This window comes from Aptenodytes patagonicus, chromosome 6 (genome assembly GCF_965638725.1).
Source record: "Aptenodytes patagonicus chromosome 6, bAptPat1.pri.cur, whole genome shotgun sequence".
Lineage (NCBI taxonomy): Eukaryota > Metazoa > Chordata > Aves > Sphenisciformes > Spheniscidae > Aptenodytes > Aptenodytes patagonicus.
In genome coordinates, this window is record NC_134954.1 from 76,648,186 (window position 1) to 76,668,801 (window position 20,616).

Sequence of the window (20,616 nt, forward strand, 5' to 3'; positions counted from 1 at the left end):
AACTAGTTGGGTTTCTAATGAAGAGTGTTTGCAAAGATTTGAGTTCACGTATCATGTTGTATACATGCGTTGTTCAAGCGGCCATATCCACAGCACCCATAAAACCTTACTTTGAGCTTCGATAACCTTGCATAAATGGATCATTTTCTGGCAAACAGTGCAACACCCAGATGGCTAAAATATAGTATTTGGTATTGCTTGTCTCTTTTATCAGGTTTCATCCAGTAGAGAATTCTAGAGTTCTACAGTGAATCTTACAGGCCTGTGGCACTTCTAGTAAAAAAATCTTTTGACTATTGTAGCTACAATTCAGCTCAACAAGCTAAAAATGTTTCAGTGATCCTTCCTGTACCTTATCTGATATTGACTAGTAAAATTTATCATCTTGCAATCAAATACAGTCGGGCAGTGACTACCCTAGAAAAGTTATGAAAAAAATACACAAGAAAATCACAGGCAAGCTTTATAATAGATGATGTTAATTTTAAAATAATAAAGAAGTGTAAAGTTAACTAATAAATGTCCTTTATTCTCCTCCAAGAGAAAACTACAGTTATGCTCATTTGCTAACAAAGCTGCAGTTCTCTGGATCTGGTACGATCTTTCAGAATTTCAGAGAAATTAAGACTAAGTCAAAACAAGTAAGCAGGGAAGGAAAAAAAAAAACAACCACCCACAACCCAAACCAAACAAAAGAAACCCCCACCAACCAATACTATAATAGCTATCAAAAAAAGAAAAAAATAGCCCAGAAAATAAACTTATTCCAAAAATTTAAAAATATTGGAGGTAAGTTATTCTTCCTTTTTATTGTGAGATTTTGGGGAAGCAGTGCCATATTGCAGAGAAACAGAAGGAAAACAAGTTTTAACTTATTAGTTGATTAAGTTTCACTATACTTAAAATCCCCCCACCTCATCCTCACAAACTTCTGCCTTCTTTCCTTTTTTATCTTCTTTATCCTCTTCATCTTCATCATCCTCATCTGCCTGATCATCACTGTCGTCATCATCGTCATCATCGTAATCACTGTCCCCCCCCTTTCGTCTGCGTTTGCGGCCTGGTGTTGGTGTTTCCAAAGAGTGCTGTTCCTCTCCTACGTCACCACCTCCTGTAGCATCTCTTTTGCCAGTTTTCTTGGCATGAATGATTCTAAGCCTTGAAACACATGACAAGGGGTGAAATGATGGACTATGTCTGTAGCATAAACATACCTTTTTTCCTATGTGATTGAAAGCAAATCACACGTTTTAGATTCAAATTAGCTCTTCTGTTCTAATATGACATTGTATTTTCTCAATATTTATTGCCATTAGTCAACAAGAAAAATTCAGGTTGTAAAAACCCCTTAAGCCTCTTACTCAATTCTGAATAGAATTTCTGTTTCTCCCAGGTGAATTTTATTGCGTAACTGTTTAGAAGAAATGAAACACAAGTGTGATTTTGAAAAGTCAGGAAAGACAATTAGAAGAAAGAACCATTTCAATTTCTTTATCTTTTGTTTTATGCATTTAAGAATATGATCATAAAATACGGGGGGGGGGGGGGGGGGGGGGGGGGCCGCAAAAATCCTCAGTTGGAAGTATGACATTATTTACATTTGCATGGCAACAGCAAGGTTGGTGGTTTTTTTTTTTTTTTTTTCATTTCAGATTTTTATGCATTTTTAATTTATTATGTATTATTTGACTTTAGTCCTTTGGCTGATCTTTTTATTCTAGGATATACTTTCTCTTCTGAGAAATCTTAGCTACCTAAACTACTAGGAGATTACTCAAACTCTCATTTTTCCTTTTATGAAAGAAAAGGGAAACTTACATACCAGTAATTATGGTTGTAGTAGACCTTCTTCTTCTATAAAAACCCTATAAGACAAGATTCCACACAGCAGAAATTATAGTTCCACCTATCAGGGAGCTATCAGGCAAACATGCTGAATCACAGGAGGTATAAATAGCCAGGCCTAACCAGTCACTTATAATGCAGACCAAAAATGCAACTGACTTAGAAGAGATTCATAAACATGTGTAGAAAAGACAAAGATTTTTGTAAGAGATGATTGGAAGAAGGTAGGATGGGAAAAGTAGAACGGTAACGACAAACACAATTACCAGTACGTAATTTTTCCTTGTCGTACTTCTCTCTCTTCCCATCCTACAAAACAATATTCCATACAGCAAGTGGCTACAAGTATGATAAGTGTTGTAGAAGTACTGGCTTCTGGGCATACTGACAAATGCATCAGCCTTCTAAAATGCTGATAAACAAAGCCAGTACTCAACAGCACAGATTTAAACGAAGCTGTCACTGCTCAATTAGTAGCAGCACTTTTTAAAAAGACCGTTAGCAAGAAATCATCAAGGGGAATTCTGTTTGCTTGAAAAAAGTTGGGATTTGGTTTCTTTGTGGGGGGTGTGTGTGGGGGGTGTTTTTTCTTTTAATGCAGTGGTTAATCCACTGGAGAATTTAGAAAGTTTTACACTTCTTTTTTCCCCCAATACAAATGGATTTTTAGCTATTTCAGCAATTTAAAGTATATTTTGATAAAAAAAAATTCTCAAGCCTTCCAGTGAATTTGGAAGCAAGTAACATTTTCAGGTCTGGTGCAAAAAGCCTTAGTCTCACTGAGTATCAATACTACTCAGGCTTCCACTAAGTTAAGTTTTTTAGAAAAAAAATTTCCTTTTTACGAGGATAACTTCAAACCATCAAATCTTCTTCATCTGGACTGGAAATTCCTGCCTATACACAGGAATTAACTATCAAACAAAGCCACTACTCGATGATTGGATTAACTGCTGCATGACTGGACAATTTTAGAGACAAATTAGACTAAAATAATCTTGAAGACAATTCAGTAGTAAAGCTGGCAGGTGGAAGTTCAACAACCAGCAAACACCTCTTTCACATACCTAAAAGAAATGAGAAGAAGCAAAAAAGGCTGCTTTTGCTGAAAGCAGAAATAGAGATGTAATGCTGTCAAGCACTAAAGGAAGCCTGCATGACACTACAAATTATAAGGATGGAAATGAATCAAAGATGCTCTCTTTTAATAGCACCATAAGAAGGCAGCAGTCTGTATCCGAAGTAGCGTAGTGGCAGAAACTTAAAGAGAGAGAGCATAACTTAAAAAAATGTTCAGGTATTTCAAGAGGTAGAATAATTTTCCTGCTGCTACCTAGACATATGGCTCACTGAGAGAAGAAAACCTTCACTCAGAAAACTTTCATCTTTCTCACTTTCAGGTATATACCAAAACGACATCTGCAACTGTTGAGAGAATTATAAAGTCTATTGGCCTATAAAAAGAGTGGGTGGCCCATCAGATAATCAGATGTGTGACTTAAGCCTGCTCTCATCTAATCTCTAATGTTTACTAGATCACAGAAGGAAAATTCACCTTTTGACTTAATTTTCATGCCCTCCTCATAATTACTGCACATAAATATTAAGTAGTAGCAAGGCAAAGAAATCCTAAACATCGCACTTCTAATGCACTTTTAATATACTTCAGCATGGCTCTCAAAAAATGAAAGTTTCCCAAATCAGCATTACCACATCCTACCCAAACTCAGGGTGTAATTTCTCCCCTCATGTAACACTGCTTTTGATATACCATCATCATTTACAGTTGAGATGGCCTCATTGGGAAGAAATTAACTTATAGGGAGTATGCCATAACACTGGCATGTTAAAAAGAACATTGTTGCAGTGAAAAACCTTGTTCTGCAGTATTTCAAGTCTTGTAAAGAAACAGGTATTACCTAATCCTTCAAGTAGCTATATTTCATTTTTATTCCCTTTTGTATTGATCAAGCTACAAAAGAGATGCCAAGGAGAAGACATGTAATGGAAAAAGAGACACTGAGATTATGAATATCTAGTTAAAAAATAGCTGAATCATCTCAGGTGAGACAGTCTTCTGACTATAGTTGTGATACAGAAAGCACAAAGAAAGATGAATTGATTGTATGAGACAGGTGCCTTTACAAAAATGGTGATTAGTATCAAGATTCACATCTAAATGTGATAGAGAAGGAATTAGATGCAACCTCTTACTGACCATCAGCCCAGCAGAAACAGGCAGGCAGCTCAGAATTTAGTTTCCAACCATATATATTATAGTTGTCAAGGAATTTTGTTCAATATCCTTAAGGGGGGGGGGGGGGGGGGGAAGAGCGCATCCCCGTAGGTTTTTATACAATGATTCCTTTTTCCACCCTGGGATTTTAATGTTGCTTTTTTGTATCTTACAAACACAGGTGTTTTTGGGTTTTTTTTTTTGCCCTCCTCCCCCCCGCCCCCAATATCCAGTTGAAGAGCTAATCTCATAAAAAGTGAGAACGTAAGCACAAAAAAATCACTTAGTGAAAACATCTGATACAGGTAGAATCTTTTCTCATCCCACTTGGATATACTTCAAGATAGTCTGGACATAGTGGTATGAAAATTTACCACAACAAACACTGGCAAACCAGGCCGAGATGAAATAAACCCATTCCTCAGCATCCATTATTCTACCACTATACACTTTCCACGCATGACAGGCTTGTGTGGAGGGTCATGTAAAAGGTCTGTATGCATACAAAAAGAGTACACATCCATTGATCACATGGCAAGTAGTAAAGAAACCAGATATTCCTATGCAAAACCGTTTGGGACTGGGATGCTTAAAAAATAGACTGAGCTTTGAAATGGATGGGGAAGATAACATGCGTAAGAATGAAGTCTGGAAGCAGAAAAAAGGACCAAACAGAAGACTGAAATGGACAGATTTCTTTTCAGAGAAGCCCCAGAACAGTTCTAAGAGTTTATGAAAAACACCAACTGACGTAATAAAGAAGAAAACATTGTTTAAAATTGATCAAAGAAGGCTCTTCTAAAAAGCTTCTTCGAGTTCATCAGAAAAACAGTGGAAAATCCAAAGATTTTGAACCAAAGGTGAGAGAGATGAATCAAGTCCAGTGAATTCAAAGAAGCAGAAGAACGTTTCTAAGCACTCCCGTGATACTTACGCTCACAAACAGGGACAGCACTACTGGAACCTGAAATCCACACATGAGGGGAAAACACAAGTAATGGAGAAATGATTGTAGAAGAGAAGAGAGGCTTGGGACTTCAGGGTATTATGCCCACTATTTGAAATGGAAGAAAAGAGAGATCATGAGGAAAAGGGAGGATCCTACATCTACAAGTACTTACAGTTTGATGGAGGGAGAGAAAGACTAAGCAGTCCCTAAGGAGACAAGGACAGGTAAGGGTCCCATTCCACTAATGGACAGTTGGCTACATCAGAACTTCAGAAACACTTTTTAAACTATATCCCATAGAAGGGATACAGATGAAGACAGGCAAAGGTATCTGGATTGTCCTAAAAGATAAAATATAAACCCTGTGCAGACTGGGATCTGCAGTATTAGTAGAGAATTTCTTTTTATTGGTCTAATTTTTTCCTCTACCTCCCTCTTGTCCTTCTTCTTTACTTCTTTCCTTCTTCCTTCTGAGATACATTAAAAGGAAAAAAGGGAGACATAAGATTAGAAACACAAGTACCTAAAGCAAGGACTAAGAAAGGATTCACCGTTCCTAGTAAGAGGTAAAGATGACTAAGAAAAAAAAGTAGAGTCTGGCTATGTATTTTTACCCCCTGTGATTCATGAACTTTATGCCTTCTAGCTTCCTGGTAGTTGGAGCCGTTATGCTTGCTGTATGGAATTTTGTCTTGTAGAATGGGAGAACAGTGGATATGAAACTGACAACCCTTAAAAAGTTCCGATTTTACCTTAAGTAAAAATATAAAAAATATCTCCAAGTTTGCATTCTACATATGATCCCTAGCTATAGGGAACAACGCAACACTGACAGATGGGAAATACTAAGATAACATAATATAAATTAGCAAAATTCGATTGGTAATTGTTGCATGAAAATCATGGGTCTTCTTAAAACGCCTTTCAGAATGAACACTGGTAATTATGGTAGGTCCAAATAAACTTTGATGTCAATAGCAATTTGACAGCTCCTGCAACATTCCAATAAAAAAGTTTTTACTTTCTTCCAAAGAATACAAAATGGACTTGACTTTGCTCCAATTTTGAGGGACACTAACCCTCTGAATATAATGCATCTTTAATAGATTGTAAGAGACTGGTGCTGCGCCATTCTAAATCCACATCCATCTTAATCAAGCAGTTCAGTTACTAACTTCTTAGTAAACCTGAAATTGCATCAGCTAATTTTGTCCTTAGAACCAATTGCCTATATAGCAGCATATCTGAGCAAATGCAAAAAAGCAATATATTGTAATATTTAAGGAAATGAAACTTACTTCCGAAGTTTGCCTTCAACCATCCACTTATCTCTCCTTAAGTTTGACATATAATCAATGTTTTTATCAATTTCACTGTCAAAGACAAAATAATCCATTAACTGTGAACTTGCATATCTTTTTCTGACAGACATTTATGTACAGACACTTTGTCTCAAAGAATTATCTTGGAGAAATGTTTAAAATGCAAAATAAATAATTTTAAAGCTAGGAAATTCCAATACTAGGAATGCCAATGTAGCGTACTGCTGTACCTATGTCAGGCAGTCTTTATTTACAGTATCAAGTAAGCTTTCATTCCGTAAGAAGCATGTCATTCAAAGAATTTTACATTTCTTTCCATAGTTCTAATTCAATGTCAGGCCACCAGATATATTTGCCACAAAGCATCTAGCCCTGCGCTGAAAACAAAGTTATCAGTGGTACATCTATGGCATTCTAACTAGGATCCATGTGATCTACAAACTAATGTTCACTTGTCACTGCAGAAATTGAGTAACGAAAAAAAAAGTGCTTCAGTATAGTGACCATCTGCGAGCCCACTTCTGAGACATCCCAGCCTCAACAATTTAGCAGGTTATAGTTGTTTCTGATTTCATGTCTATGATGAAAATATAGAAACTCAAAGTTCTGAATGACCATTTCTACAAATCCGACTTAACAGTTGGTCATCTGCAGTAAGAAACAGTTCCTTACTATGATGAATTTGATTAATACACAGGAACTCTCTTGCACAGTACACGCACAGCACTTGTACTGCCCGCTTCTGCTATTTTTCAACTTTGGAAAACACGAAGCATCCCTTTGATTCGTGACTTACACAACCCTGATTCACTTTTGCAGCACAGTACACTAAAAGCAGCAGAATTCACCAGGAAACAAAACAGCGCTCAACTAGGTGATAAAAGACTTTACCACAGTAAGTAAGTACGCGGAGGTACAGGTATCCCAAAGACTGGCATTTCCTAAGTTTTTATTGCACGTTGTTGGGTTTTAAAATGTTGTTTAACATAGGGTTGATTTTTTAAAATTATGAAATGCTATACATTACTGACCACAAATGAAGTACTCACTTTCTTGAATTACCACCATGATAAATCAGGCTTGCCACATCAGCTTATAACTCTAGTTAAAGTATTTGGACAAAAGAGGTCTTAAAAAAACAAAAGGAAAAAAAGAAGAACAGAGTACTGCAGAAGCCTTATACAGCTCTTCTAAATTGTTCCCTAGAATACCTAGCAAATTTCTTTGTAATCAACCTCATCTTTTACTCCGAAAATAGCTGGAGAAATTTTGGTGCAAGCTTTGAGAACAAACTTACAGACCAAACATGGAAAAGTTCTACTCTTCCATCATATCAGAAGTACATAAAGGTAAGAAGCAGTAACATAGCAAATTTCAGCTTTCATTATAAAAACATCAAGAATCCTCCTGCAACAGAACACAGCGCATACGGTATTTCTAAACTATAACATTTTTGTAATTTTATTTTTACAGACCAGTTTGGGAAAAAATCTTACCTTACTACACTTTTGCTGCACGCTAACTCATTGACAAGAAAAGCAAGTACTGATGCTTTCTGAGCTGGAGTATGTGCCTGAAAAGCTTTTGTCTTCAAGCTCTCTGTCAGCTCAGTTTGCCCACAGTGAGCCTCCATGAATATCTGCAGAATCTCAGACACATTATCTCGATTGATACCAACATTTAGTAAGTGTTCCCCAAGAATAGTTTTAGCCTAAAAAGAATAAAGATATTTCAAACAATCACATTTAAAATTATTATTTTCCTCTGCAGGCTATATTATTGTTTATAAAACAGTGAGGTGGGTTTGTTTGCATTTTTACATAAGGACTTTAATCAGGATTTTTCTTTAAAACTATTCAAATGTAAATCTTGAATAGATTAACAAATTAGAATGTCTTCACCTCCAAGTTTTTAAGAACAGAGGTAATATTAATGAAATAGGTTAAATGAAAAGAGACATGGTCCAACTGGAATTTGATGAATACTGTTTTGTACAATCATGTTATGTAGAGTTCTAGAGTAGAAAAGAGCTATGTTGGCTTGAAAAAGAAGGATAATAAGAAAGAGAATCATGAATGAATCAGTTTTGATGAAGTGATGTAGAGAGTGGACTTTGGAGAAAGAAATGGCAAGATTCACTGAGAGTATAACATGAGGGTAAGAATGAAAGGGGGAGGGGGGAAGGGGGAGTTAAAAGATGGAGACACAGATGTGATAGTGCCTTACAAGAGGTCCAAATAAAAATGGGGGAGGGTAGAGAAAATGCCCAGAAATATACCACTTCTGGAAAATGGGAAAGCTGACAGGGCACAGAAAGTCTTTGAGTAACATTAGAACAGTGACACCAAAGAGAAGAATTAGGAAAGAGAATGGAAATCCAAATCAGGGTTGTGTCAAAGACGCCTTATGAAGAATGCATTCATAAATACAGGGTGTTTACTATGGATTTTTTTTTTTCCTTTTTTTTTTCTTTTTTACCTTGTATCCTGTAACAAGTCCTGGATCACAAACAGCTGCAGAGACAAGCTTTACAAGCAAGTCTTGTACTTCTCCCATGCTGTCCCCTATGTTTAGCAAACCCTCTTGAAGAACGCTCAGGGAAGGGACATCCACATTCACATCAAAGCCAAGAACTTTACCAAAGTTACGCAGGAACTGCACTACCATGAGACAATCTGAAAACGTGCTTCCATCAAGAACAAGGCCTGGGATGCGAGGCAACTCTGGCAAAGGCTGAAAAGTAAAGAAAAGCAATGAAAGATTCAGTAGTATACTTCAAAAGAAAACTTTTTTGATACTAGCTAGGGAAATTGACCATATGACCTACAGCATGACAATGCTAGAAGGTAAAGGCTATAGAGAAGCTGCCCCCCCATAACCCATCCAGTAAATTTAATTGAAAGCTGAAGCACATTTACCTTCTCACATGTTATAGGAGGCAAGAGATTAATAAATACTTACTTTTTGGCCAGAAGACGCTCTCAGGCTCTATTCTGAGCCAAAATACTATAGAAGGTGGTATAAAAATATATGGGACACACAGGGAGGGGAATTCTCTGGAACAGAGAGGGCTTGAACCTGAGGTATGTCAAGTCCTGACAGACAAGAACTAAGAACACAGAAGACTGGGAGAGTAATTTTTTTGAGTAACAGCTTAGAATAGTTGCACATATGAGAAAAGCTCTATCTAGTGCCCATGTACTGAGACACAAAGCATATTCCTGCTGTAAAAATAACTCAGAGTAATCAACTTTTTTTGAAGCAATCATGCAAGTGCTTTTTGGGAAGCAGGCGACTTTTAAACAAAATGCTTTTAATTAACTAAACATATGCTACTTTAGTGTTTGTAGTATCTTGTATTTGTATATATTTCAGATAGTTATCTAATTATCTAGACCAAAACTTGAATGCTTTGGGAGTGCCTGCAAGAAAAAAAACGTTATTGTCACAATGGCAAAATACAGAAACGAGGCAAGAAAATAAGTTTACATTATTATGATTACCTTCTGGTCTGCTAAGCACATATCTTCATTAGGCTTCTTTAGCTCCTTTGCCATTTCTAATTCCAATCGTCGCTGTTCCAGTTTACGTTCTTTATTTAATCTTTTTTCATCACGTTTCTCTTGCTTTAACCGCTCTTTTTCCTTAAATAGAATTAAAAGGGCAGAAAATAAACCCCACATATTATACTTACAATGGAACAATCTAAGAATTTGAGAAGCACTACTTATGTAATCTTAATAATTACCACAGCAATTAAGGAACCTGCATTCAAATAAAGGGAAGGGGGAAACTACAGAAATAGAACAAAATCATCGAATTTGTAAGCAAATCTAAGATTCACATTTTTCTCTCCTGTCCACATGGAAATGGGTATTGAGTACGTTTACACTGAAAGATTCTTTGGAGTACCATTTCAGAAAGATGACTGAGTGAAAATGTGGTAAAGAACTGACATACATGCAAGGCACCCGATTTTAAAGGCCCCACTTACACGCTAGTATCATCAATATGCATCTGCTGAAGCAGAGACCACTCAAGCAAGCAGCAGTTGGGAAGACCTCTCTGGACAACCCATGGTTTAAAAATTCCCATAATACATAAACTGGATATGAATAGCTTATAAAACACAACCAATCTTTTCAACACACACAGATTCTGGCCTTGAATTACCATGAACTTAGCATGCAATCTGAAAATTGAACAGTCATTAATACCTTATTCTGTATAACAAGAACACAGGGATAATCAAGTGAGAAGGCAAACATCTATTATTTTTCTCTTCCAACACCCTCTACACTGATGTCACACAGAATACTATACTAACTAGATCTCTCTAACCTGCTAAGACTGACTCTGAATTTGGAGCTCACATTGCCTTTCCCATCCCTGACTCCAAGGGTTCTGCCACCACATGCCCAGCTTTGATATGCTGGCCTGCCTACACAATTCATTACATGCCTCTGGGCAACTGATATCGAATGCAAAATATTGAGTAAGAAACCAGGTATAGAATCTGCCATATATCAATGCTACCTCTTTAGATCACAGAACTGCGTGCATACATGCAAACACACGTGTGTGTGTGTGTGTTTGTCACAACCTAAGAACCTGATACAATATAAAGGTGAAGACACTACACGCGCTTTTCACCTGTGGACACAGAAGGGCTAAAGACCCAAGCTAAGCTGATTCATATTATTCAGAATCACTCCACATTATTCTGTCAGTTTAAGAGGTCACTCTAGTCTCTTCAGTTTACTACTACCAAATTTCGCATAAATGAGAGTATGGGCTATAACTGTCAGTCAGGACTCGGCTGCATTTGTAGAACGGCATTAACTGCTGACTTTGCTGTATAGTTCTATCAGGCCCCATGACTTTTTATTCTTTCGATTCTATACTGAGTATTACTAGACCACTGGTGATAACTGTGGCTAAACACTACGACTGCACAGAGCAGTTGATAGCGACCTCTACTACTACAGTCTTTAGTGGATTTTAGGCAAGACAGAGTTCGGAGTTGGACAGAAAGAACATGTTTGGACCAGCAATCTTACACTGGCAGAAAAAAAGCAGTCACGTACAGAACTACCCATCTGCCCAACTGCTGCTTTGTGGCTGTGTAAGCATCCTCTGTGTTGAGAATGCAAACCCTCGTATCTGTGATGATTTCATAAGGGGCACGCTGCTTATTCATGTTTTTCTCCCTTTCTCCCTTCTCAGCATACATCTTGTATGGAAAATCACAATACATTAAAGCAGCACACAAAATCAGTAACTTTATCTTAACATGGAAAATACTCCCTTGACTTGTTTTTTTAAATGGTTCATTGCCTTCTGTCTTAACCTATGTCAAGGTCTCAAAGCCAACTGGCATGTCCTACAACTTGTTTTTGACAACTAGAAACATTCTATGTCAGAAGAAAACAAGAGAAGTACATATGGATATTTAAGCGGCAACATATTAATTTGCAGTTATAATTAAAAATGCAAACCTTAACCATGTTAACTTTCATGAATATATTTAGAGATTACTTGTATTGGCTGCAATAAACATTTACTGTTCTATTTCTTTTAGAGTAAGAATATAATTACAGCACTGGATCAGACTATACAACCATTTAGCCTGGCATCCTGATTTCCAACCGTGGGTCAGGTGCTTAGGATATCATCTTCCTCTACTCAGTGCTGATGAGACTATATCTGGAAGAGTGTCCAGTTTTGAGGCCTCCACCTCAAAAAGGATGTGGAGAACATGGAGAGGGTAACACGGTTTTTGAAATGGAACATACTGGTTTTTTGAAATCAGATCTATCCCTTATTTACGGCTGCTGTGGAAAAAACATCTTCAGAATATTCAGCTCTTAGTAGCTTTATTTGCACAATTTTAACTGTCACTACTTAACAGAATGATGTAAGTCAGAAACAGATTCCTGATCTTAGTTTATGAAAATATTATCAACAAACCTGCCATTATTTTCCTTTCCAGTTTGTATTATGGGATACTACTAAGAAGATCAGAAACAACTTAATCTAACTTTTTAACAAAGATTAATCATAGAATATCTCGAGTTGGAAAGGACCCGTAAGGATCATTGAGTACAACTCCCCGCTCCTTGCGGGACTACCTAAAACTAAACCGTATGACTAAGAACATCATCAAGACGCTCCTTGGACTCTGACATGCTTGGTGCCGTGACCACTTCCATGGGGAGCCTGTTCCAGCGACTGACCATCCTCCCGGTGAAGAAACTTTTCCTCATGACCAATCTGAACTTCCCCTGATGCAGCTTCATTCCATTTCCTTATGTCCTATCGCTGGTCACCAGAGAGAGATCAGCACCTCCCCCCTCTGTTGCCCCCCTTGAGGAAGTTGCAAACTGTGATGAGGTCACCCCTCAGCCTTCTCTTCTCCAAGATGAATAAACCCAGTGACCTCAGCCGCTCCTCCTAAGTCTTGCCCTCGAGACCCTTCACCATCTTGGTCGTCCTCCTCTGGACACACTCTAATAGTTTGATGTCCTTCTTGTACTGAGGAGCCCAAAACTGCATACAGTACTCGAGGTGGGGCCGCACCAGTGCAGTGCACAGTGGGACAATCACCCCCCTCGACTGGCTAGCGATGTTGTGCCTGATGTACCCCAGGACATGGTTGGCTCTTTTGGCTGCCAGGGCACACTGTTGACTCATATTCAACTTGCCATCAACCCAAACCCCCAGATCTCTTCCATGGGGCTGATCTCCAGCCTCTCGTCCCCCAATTGGTACACATAACCATGACTACCCCATCCCAGGTGGAGAATTCCACACTTGTTCTTGTTAAATTTACTATGGTTGTTGATTGCCCAGCTCTCTAGTCCGTCCAGATCTCTCCATAAGGCCTCTCTACGCTCGAAGGAGTCCACACCTCCTCCTAGTTCAGTATCATCGGCAAACTTACCTAATGTACATTCAACTCCTGTATGCAGATCATTTATAAAAACATTAAAGTGCACTGGCCCTAAAATTGAGCCCTGGGGAACCCCACTGGTGACTGGTTGCCAACCTGATGTGACCCCATTTATTAAAACTCTTTGAGCCCAACCTGTCAGCCAAGTGTTCACCCAACATATTATGCACTTGTCCAGCTGTATGCTGGACATGTTGTCCAGAAGGATACTGTGAGAGACAATATCAAAAGCTTTGCTAAAATAAAATAAAAAAAACCCAAAACCACACACATCTACTGGCTTCCCTTGGTCAACTGCATGGGTGACCTTGTCATAAAAGGAAATTGAGCTGGTTAAGCAGCACTTTCCCCTCATGAACCCGTGCTGGCTATGACCAGTGACTGCATTGTCTCTCAAGTGTTTTTCAATAACTCCCAGAATAACCTTCTCCATAATTTTACCAGGCACTGAAGTGAGACTGATAGGCCTGTAATTACCAGGGTCTTCCTTCTTTCCCTTCTTGAAAATTGGGACATTTGTCAGCTTCCAGTCAACTGGGACCTCTCCAGATTCCCAAGACCATTGGAAAATAACATAGAGAGGTCCCGCAGTAACATCAGCCAGCTCTTTCAGTACCCTGGGATGAATCCCACCAGGCCCCATGGCCTTATGTGCATCCAGCTGGAGCAGCAAGTCTCCAACATGTTCAGAGTCGGTTGGGAGTTTATCACCCCCCCAGTCACAGTCTTCCAACACGGGGCTCTGGGGGTCCTGGGGCCCATCATCGGTGTTAAAGACAAAGGCAAAGAAGGCATTAAATGTCTCTGCTTTTTCTATGTCCCTATTTGTGAGGTGACCGACCTCATCAAGTAACAAACCAAAGTTATCTCTGATCCCCCTTTTGCTGTTAACTTATTTTAAAAAGACCTTTTTGTTATCTTTCACAGTACTAGCCAGCTTGAAATCTAATCGTGCTTTGGCCGCACGAATTTTCTCCCTACACTGGTGAAGAGAATCCCAGTAGTCCTCCCGTGTCACCTGTCCTTGCTTCCAATGTCCATACACTTCCCTTTTCTGTCTAAGTTCTAGAAGATCCCTGCTCATCCAAGCCAGCCTTCTGCCTCGCTTGCTTGACTTCCAACACTTTGGAATTGTCTGCTCCTGAGCTCTTAAGAGAGGGCTCTTAAAAAGTGACCAGCATTCATGGACCCAATACCTTCAAAACCAGATTCCCAGGGGGCCTTACTAACTAGCTCCTTCAGCAGCCCGAAGTCTGCTCTCCCCATATCCAGGGTCGAAGTTTTGCTGGTGGTTTTTCTCCTATCGTTGATGATTTGAAACACAACTACTTCGTGGTCACTGTGACCAAGACAGCCACCAATCACCACTTCGCCCACGAGTCCCTCTCTGTTTACAAACAAGAAATCTAGGAGGGCAAATTTCCTAGTCAGCTTAAGAGTTAACCCTGAAATTCTTCCTTGCACTGAAGTATTACTTCATTTTTGTTTTGGTCTGTCATTTTCATTTAAATTTACGAACATATCTAAAGAGAAAAGTTTTAACAATTTCTTTGACAACTAGATGCTATAATGATGGCCATTTTACTTCAATCTCTTAGCTATCTTAATTTATAAAAGTCTCGGGATACAGAGATAAAAAAAGTCTCAGGATATAGACAAATAGATATAAAAAATAAAATAAAAAAAGTTTTAGCATTGATAGTCCCACTTTTAGCATAGATTTAACCCCCTTAACATCAGGGTTGAAACTGAAACCAGCCTCAGGATTAATTAAGATGTAAATTAGTTTATCATGGTCTAATAGAAGTTTCATCAATCATACTGTACAGCTCTGGTTTTATCATCAATGTTATTCCATCATGTCCTTTTTTTAGATAATTTTTTTAACCATCTATAATGCAACATAAACTACTGTACTATTTCAAACCAGTGAAGCTAAAAAAGTCTGAGTTGTTTTAGCTAGTAACACTTAATTTACTGCAGTGTAACCTGAACAAGCAGGATGTGCTATTCCTGTAAGAGAGGCTTTTTCTCAAGCTAACTCAGTCATGAACATGAGCAATGTGGTTACAACTGCTTTTCAAGACAAAGCTAAAGACTTTTCCCTCATTTCCTTCTGCAGCCTTCTAATAAAATTGAGACCTTGCAACTGGTTATAAGAACAAGTTCTATTACAAAAACACTATTACATTAGCTTAAGAGCAGGGAAACTTCAGTGTCTTTCATGCGGTAGTATGGCTAAGAGTAAAATTTAACTAGTTGAAGGCCTGATTAGTCAACTCAATGAAAATATTTTGATGGATTTTGGGTTAGGTTGTGCCAATATGGACTACCAGTGTTTCTTGAATATTTTTCCCCCTCTAAGTAAAGTATCTAGAAAAACATTTCCATTTTGCAGTACTTTGCATTACTTTAAAAGGAATAGTTTAATTCAGTTGCCCAACAAACACACAATTTAGTAGCACAGAATGTGTATTTAATCTTTAGCATCAATCTTCATAATAAGCAGGTGTTATTAGGTCCTTTTGTGATATACTAGATCTGCATAAATGAAAGCAGTCACCAGAATAAGAAGCACTCATCATAAGGAAAGGGCAGCTATTTTGAAAATAGTCTTATTTTCAGAAAGAAAACAGAACAAAAAAATCTAGATGTTTAGATGATCAGCATCAAAAGAAGCCTGCAATTTTGGAAAGTGAAATCAACCAGCTTTTTGTTATCAGCTTAATGTCACTGTGTTCAAAAAAGAAAACAAGTTAACTAACTAGATTCAGAGATGGACAAAGTAAAATGATTGTACACAAAATGACACATATGCATTTAGGACTTTAGGCTTCTCTATCTCTTGGTTCACAATTTCTGACATATTTTTAGTAAAACAAAACAAGAAACGAAGCATCTATTTTCTGTAGCGCAGCAGTACTTTCTACTTAAGGAGAAAAAATAAAATTACTAAGGCGTAATAATCCTATTTGCTTGGTTTCGTCATGGTCCAAATCTAGAATCATCTACAAAATCTGCAAGTTCTAAGAAGCCTGGACTGGAATAAGATGTGTATTTTTACCCCTGGATAAGTATTGAGGAAAACCTGTCCAGCAAGTCTGACAAGTCAGTATGATGAAGTCCTTACTCTTATACACATGAACAACGAGAAAATAAAACTTCCTTTCCAGGAAATAGTAAGGACTCTGAAGTGACTATGCAATTATTGGCTTCTTGCTCAGAATCACTGAGGATGGAAGGGACCTCTTGAGATCATCAGTTCTGTTCCCACCATCGTGCCCCCCCCCCCCCCCCCATCAGCTACAGCAGGTTGCAACTCCACAACCTACCAGGGCAATCTGTGCCAGTGTTCAACCACCACCCTCAAAGTAAAAAAGTTTTTCTTAAGTTTAAACAGAATTTCCTGTATTTCAATTTGTGCCTATTGCTTCTTGTCCTGCCACTGCCATGTATACAAATGAAATTATACATACAGGTACATCAAAGACACTGCTCTCCTACAGATCGCTGCAGAATGAAACCATGAAAACTTCAAACATTCAGAGGTTAATACTCACTTCTGCTTTTTTACGTGCTTCCATGGCTTTCATAAGCATCATATGTTGTCTTCTCCTTTCTCGTTCCTATTGAAGCAGGTAAGATTAGAACAAAACTAATCCACATTTTCAAATCAGTAAAAAAGCTGAGTAACAAATTTAGCATTAATAGACAAGTCACAGTAAATACTAAATATAGGACAAGAATGGCCAAGTCTGTGCATGTTTTAGTTCAGGTTTAGAAAGCAAATACAAGAACAATCAAAAGCAAAAAGGTAAAGCAATGAACATGGAGACAGTGTAAAACAGAAGCATACAGATTTACTTATGGTCAGTTGTGATGCTCCTTCATAAGCTGGCAGAACAAAAAGCATAATGGTTGGCTGGAACAGGTCAGTTACCTTACATCTGCTATTACGGAACTTGCAATTTACTTCTTCAACAGCCAATTCGCAAAAATGTTAAAGTGGTCATTTTCAAACATTGCAAATATTAACATTTTTGTAACCAAGCAACAAATTAATATGATTAATTTTCTCAGCTCTAGATCAGTTTTAATCAAGCTAGTGGTGGCGCATATACATACGCAACAACACTTGCATTCACTGATGCCTATCCCTCAATAACTTATGTCAGTAACTTCAAATGCATTAAGGAGCTGTTATTCTAGAGCATTACGTATGGGGTTTTTGCCTTAAAAGCTGTAGAGTAAATCTTGGCCCCAGTAAAGGCTATAGGAATTTTATCATCTAATTCAGTGAGGCTAGGATTACATTCTAGTGTTTCATTGTATACTTATAACATTATGTATTTACCACTGACTGAAAGCTAATTTCCTCAGTACCCTACAAACTTAGGAAAGACATCATTCTGATTTCTAAAATAGGTTAATTCAAATTGTATTTAAAATGTCTGGATTCATTCCCAGTGAATGGGACAAGGTTTGCAAAAATTATCCAAGTGACTACTGTTAATTTTGCATTAATTAATCCCTGATTTTATACAGTGGTCCAATTTCTATTGGGACATCAGTAACAGACTTCTGGTTAAAAACCTCATTTAATTATTGCCAAGTTCAATTTATACACATGTTCAAGACGTCTTTTTTTTTCCCTTAACAGACAAGACAAGCAGATGTATGCAATGCACTGTGCTGTAAAGCCATGCAGCAGTATGTAATATGACAGCAGCCAGTGCTACATTTTATGCATTGCTATGACAACCATATCACAACCAAATCACAATGCGGTGTTAGATGTACAAAAATAAACATACCCATACCATATCTAGTCTATGCCTCTCCAACTCCTGGTAGAAAGAGTTGGCACAACATTATGAAACAGAAATCACAAAGTCATAAAACCACTTTATAATCCCCCAAAAGACCCCAATACCAAAGCAAAGCAACAAATCATAAGGTGAAAGAAAATTTGTGCAGGAATCAAACCCAGAAATTTTAAAAGGGCATATTTTGAAGATTCCCCCTCCCCCCCCCTCCCCCCCCCATATAGCTTAAGAAGTAGCAGTTCACAATTGGCATTCTGTCTGTTTGGTCAACTGAACGTATACCAACCTGGTGTTTCAGAAGAACAGCTTGCTGCCTTCGCATCTCTTTTTCCTTAAACAAAAGAGAAAAAAAATCTATTTAAAAATCTATCAAAATTTACTCACCAAGTTGCATGTTTTTGCCACACTGAAACAGCACATCTGAATTAAATTCTTACTTCCCTGCCCCCCATAAACTGACCACAGACGAGTATACATAGTATACATGACAGCAAGTCTATTGAGTTGGGAGTTCCATGTTAAAATACACCAAAAATGCCAAAGCAGTAATAGAAGTACATATATAAACTGTATTTTCCAACGTTTGTAAAAGAGTTCCATAGTCTTGTATACATACAACCTAGAAAAGACTACGCTTGTTGAGAAGCAACAAAGTTTTTTGATACAGCGTGCTTAAAAGAATATTGTGAATAGTCTTACTGCACGAGCATTTTAAGTTATGCAAACCAAGCGTCATGTAAGCAAAACTCATGGTAATGGCACACAAAAAATTACTGTCTCTCTATATATTCATGTGTCTATGTATGAATGTGTGTGTGTGTGTGTTGTCACACATACACAAACTTCTGTGTAGGCTTCATATATTTATATAAACATATGTACACATTATTCATATGCTATCTCTATTTACAGTTTCATTATCAATGAATATTCTTCCAAATTTACTGCTTTTATACATCAACATATATTATGCACAATAACACCGTTCTTGTTTTTGGAACTCCTCTAAACTAACCTTTATTCGTTTTTCGGCCTCCAATAATTTGGCATTTGCTGCTTCTTCCTTCTTTTTCTTTTTTGCCTGTGCATGCAAAACAGGTCACACAACAGCACCATCACAACTTGAAAATAATCTGACTAGAAATAAAGTTACGTGCCTTTAAAAGTTCAAAACTTCATCACATATCATGTACATTGCAACAGATTTCTTCCCCAGTGCAGCTTTCATCATCAATCAATTCACAATTCATTTACTTTTTAAAAATTAAGCCAGAATTTCAAGTCCCACTCAGAATTGCTTCACCTGGCTACTATAACTAAGAAAATAAGTATACACAGAAACAGTAAAATATAAATGGCAAAGAGATTACCATTAATTTTTCCATTAATGGAGACTTGCTAGTTAGCAATCTTTCTTTGCTAGTATACTAGCAAACTAGTATAGTATACCAGTATATTCCAGCATATATACAAACCTAGTATTTCAAATCCACTGCACTTCATTCAGAGCAGAGCATGATACTGCTTTAACATCCTATTATTGGAAACTTGTTTTCTACCAAAGGAATAGTTATGCTGTTAACTTTAGCAAATACAAGACTATTTGTGTAGAAAGTTGGGAACTCAAGTGAACATTTGCAATATTTGGGTCACAGTTAAAATATTTTTCTTTTAAAAAAAAAAAAAGGGTATCTGTAAGACACATTTTTGAGCTGGCCTTTGAAAGTCCAGGTTGTTAGAGCTGTTATATTTAGTTACATTCCTAACTGCATGTGTGACTATTAAAATACACCATTCTTTAAAATGGCAACACAAAAATTCTATTTAAGCCATTATTTTTACCTCTAAAATTTGCTGAGCTCGAAGTTCTTTCTCCATTCTGATTTGCTGGATTCGCTTAATTTTTTCCTACAAGGGGAAGAAAGTTATTTCTTTTTAAAAAAACAATATTGAGAAAGTAAGTTTACTTTTACATTTTAAAAAATGACCAAGTTAATACATATATAGTTTTTGTTATCAAGTCTCACACCCATTGTAGTCAATTGTTCCCACATAACAATGTGTGTTTAGAATTTTTACTAGCATTAGAAGATGTCTGGTATATCCCTGAAGGAACCAATACTTAGTTACGCATAGATGCTCATGTTTAAGTTGTCATAGTTTTGGGTTTTGGTTTGTTTTTTGTTTTTTTTAACAGCTTTAAGGGGACCAGATTCATAACGATGTAAGCAAGCTAGCAGCATTCAAATTCTAGCTGGCAATGGTGGAGCTATTTAGGAATGAATGGAAATGGGAGCTATGACATGAAAAACATGTTTTGATGTGATCTCCCTGAATAAGAAATATGGGGTTCTGTCAAACCACTATTTTCTGCTGTGGTTCTAGCAGCTTTTCAGTTCATTATGGTACCGTGGGCAACATGGAGAATCTAAGTACCGTGCACATACTCTGTCAGCCAGTAATATCCAGGTGGCATGTGGGTGACT

At 37.5% G+C, this 20,616-nt stretch overlaps 1 protein-coding gene across 8 annotated transcripts in view; it reads right to left on the reverse strand.

The window, feature by feature from the left end:
- BAZ2B (bromodomain adjacent to zinc finger domain 2B) overlaps positions 1-20,616 on the reverse strand; it is a 168,901-nt gene that overhangs the window by 17,782 nt on the left and 130,503 nt on the right. For 5 of the 8 annotated variants that reach the window (XM_076343263.1, XM_076343270.1, XM_076343267.1 and 2 more), the window contains 10 exons: positions 19,973-20,038; positions 19,146-19,211; positions 18,417-18,461; positions 18,125-18,151; positions 16,865-16,930; positions 9,856-9,996; positions 8,831-9,085; positions 7,849-8,063; positions 6,329-6,403; positions 915-1,158 (listed from right to left, as the gene is read on the reverse strand). In XM_076343263.1, the coding sequence (XP_076199378.1) occupies positions 915-1,158; positions 6,329-6,403; positions 7,849-8,063; positions 8,831-9,085; positions 9,856-9,996; positions 16,865-16,930; positions 18,125-18,151; positions 18,417-18,461; positions 19,146-19,211; positions 19,973-20,038 (1,200 nt within the window). The remainder of the gene's footprint in view (positions 1-914; positions 1,159-6,328; positions 6,404-7,848; positions 8,064-8,830; positions 9,086-9,855; positions 9,997-16,864; positions 16,931-18,124; positions 18,152-18,416; positions 18,462-19,145; positions 19,212-19,972; positions 20,039-20,616) is intronic. The other 3 variants (XM_076343269.1, XM_076343266.1, XM_076343262.1) reach the window with 1 other exon arrangement.